Source organism: Musca vetustissima, unplaced genomic scaffold (genome assembly GCF_032173495.1).
Source record: "Musca vetustissima isolate MV318-11 ecotype Yass unplaced genomic scaffold, APGP_CSIRO_Mvet_v1 utg219859, whole genome shotgun sequence".
In the NCBI taxonomy this organism is placed as follows: domain Eukaryota; kingdom Metazoa; phylum Arthropoda; class Insecta; order Diptera; family Muscidae; genus Musca; species Musca vetustissima.
The window spans coordinates 1-2,569 of record NW_026886128.1 but is presented as its reverse complement, the minus strand read 5'-3'; the positions used below and the strand labels follow the sequence as shown (position 1 = coordinate 2,569).

The 2,569-nt window shown below is 33.7% G+C and overlaps 1 protein-coding gene across 1 annotated transcript; it reads left to right on the top strand.

Moving 5' to 3' along the window:
* Positions 1-1,032: 1,032 nt before the first annotated feature.
* LOC133333606 (putative nuclease HARBI1) lies at positions 1,033-2,565 on the top strand (the record flags this gene model as incomplete). Its single annotated transcript, XM_061541916.1, has 4 exons — positions 1,033-1,497; positions 1,553-1,989; positions 2,048-2,192; positions 2,258-2,565. Coding segments are annotated over exons 1-4 (924 nt in total), but the record flags the coding sequence as incomplete, so codon positions are not given.
* Between the last annotated feature and the right edge of the window lie 4 nt (positions 2,566-2,569).

Sequence of the window (2,569 nt, the reverse complement as noted above, 5' to 3'; positions counted from 1 at the left end):
TGAAAAGTTTGTGTTAATATTAACACATTTTTATTAAATATCACTCTCACTTTATTTTTTCCATCATTTTGTCAGTTGTTCTTTGTTTTGATCATCTGCCATTTTTCAACATTGAACAAGTGATTATCATCTGTTCTTTGTTGTTTACATCGATCTGTCAGTTGCCATTCTGACCATCGATCATATGTGAGGTGTTCAAAACGTAGTGTTCACAAAAGGGAACAGGTTATTGTGACGTAACGTACGGCTGACGAACGTAACACAATTTGTGATATAATAATAAAAAATAATAATAAATAAATAAAAGTTTCAATAACAATCTATAATAAAATTAAATAAAATTAAGTAAAATTAAATACAAATAATAATAAAATATTACATAAATACATATTAATATTTTCAATAAAATTTTATATATAAAATTTTAATTGAGAAAGCAATATTTTTGTACAACAAACAAAAAAAAAATCATTTGAATTAATTTCAATAATTTATTAAACATAAATTTATTGAAAGTTAAAGTTTGATTCTACAAAAATTAAATTATAAAAATATAATATTCAATAAATTCTATAATTAAATAAAATAAAATTAACAATAAATTACCCCCTTTAAATAAAATAATAAATTAATAATAAATCATGAATTCAACAACTTGTGTTAGGTTTGAATATGCAACCGACAGTCTTATAAAAATGTGTCTTAAAATAGACAATAACCTGAAAATGATCTTTCTGATTTTTTAATAAAAACAAAGATAGAAACTATGGAGGAAGACTGGCACAATGTTAGACAGGCATTCGAATTAGTTTATCTACCAGAAGATGATGATGAACCTTATAAGCAAGAGCCAAGAGATATATTTGAAAACGCCAGAGATACATATCAATCAACTAAGGCCAACTTATTAGAAATTGTGAATAAGAGAAAAATGAAAAATCAAAGTAATACCGCTGGAGGCGATGTTACAAATCCGTCATTGTTTCACAGCTCAGCTGTTTATCCACCAGGCACAACGTTTGACATGTCGGAAATTTGCATTAAAGTGCCACCTTGTGACACTAACAGCCTGTTCCACGATCTCGAAAGAAAATTTGTGCGAACGAAGGCTACTCACTCACTTTCGCATAAGAATGCGTTCCACTAACTTTCGTTCTTTCTTTCGCATAGCCTTACGTGATTCAGTGTTGCAAAATATTTTTTGGCAAAATTAATCGCGAAATAAGGCAAAAAAAAGCGCCAAATGTCTAATTTAAACGCGAAAAAGCAGCAGTGGCTCTGTCTCAACTGACAGTTCAGTTGTAAACAAACAAATTGTAAATAAACAAACAAAATAAAATTTCTAGTGATTGTGTTCAGATTATTTGTGTTCTTAAAAAAGAAAAAAATGAATATTTCTGTGGCCCTGTTTGTTATGGATGATGAGGAGGAGGTACAAAATGTGCCACGGAGGCATTTAAGAGATGCTTCGAATTTATTTGAAGTACCTAACAACCAGTAAGTATGATTGTATTTTTACATTTTTGAAATAATAAAAAATGATTTTTTCTAGGTTTGTGGCCAATTTTCGTGTCGAAGGAAGTTTTTCGGGCTCTTTTGGATATGATGGAAGAGAAGTGGGTGGCCGGTTGCAGAACTACCCAAATCCGCCCCGATTTAAAACTTGGCACATTCTTGCGGTTTTTGGCAACAGGAAGCTACCAACAGAATCTAGGGAACGAAGCCTTGACTTCAACAGCGAAGTCGACAGTGAGCAGAACCATTGCGGAATGTCTGCAGATTTTTGAGGACCACATTTGCGGCCAATGGATAAAAAAGCCGACACTTACAGAGGAACGCAACACAATGGAGGCTTTCTATGAAAGAACAATGTTCCCTGGAATTGTTGGATGCGTTGATGGCACGCATATCCGCATCAAGTCACCAGGGGACGAATTGAAAGCCCTTTACTATAATAGAAAGGGTTATTATAGTATAAATGCAATGGTGGTAAGTAAATACATTTATCGTAAAGCGATTTTAAAATTATTGTGTTTTTTCGAATTAGATATGTGACCATAAAATGCGTATAACATTTGTCGACGCTAGACATCCCGGAAGCAACCATGATGCATTTGTATGGGAAAGGAGTGATCCAGACAAGTGTATGCAAAGGGAGTTTGACAATGGAAAACGAAACTTTTGGATTCTCGGTGAGTAATTTGTATACATCTTATATCATAATACATCAATTACATTTGTGTTTTCTTTTTTATAGGGGATGGAGGATACAAATTGAAGCCCTTTCTTATGACGCCTTACCGCAGCCCTAGAGATGTCGCCGAGAAAAAATTCAATAAGAGACATGCTAGTGCGCGTAACGTCATTGAAAGGTGCTTTGGGGTCCTAAAAAACAGATTCCGATGTATCATCGGATCTCGGGGCCTTCATTATGACGCTGCAAAGGTAGTGCAAATTATAAATGCATGTTGTGCGCTGCACAACATGTGCATACACTACCGATCTGAAGAGCCGCCAGGTGATGTTATTGATGATGATCTGGAAGACGAAGTGGATGACAATAATGATC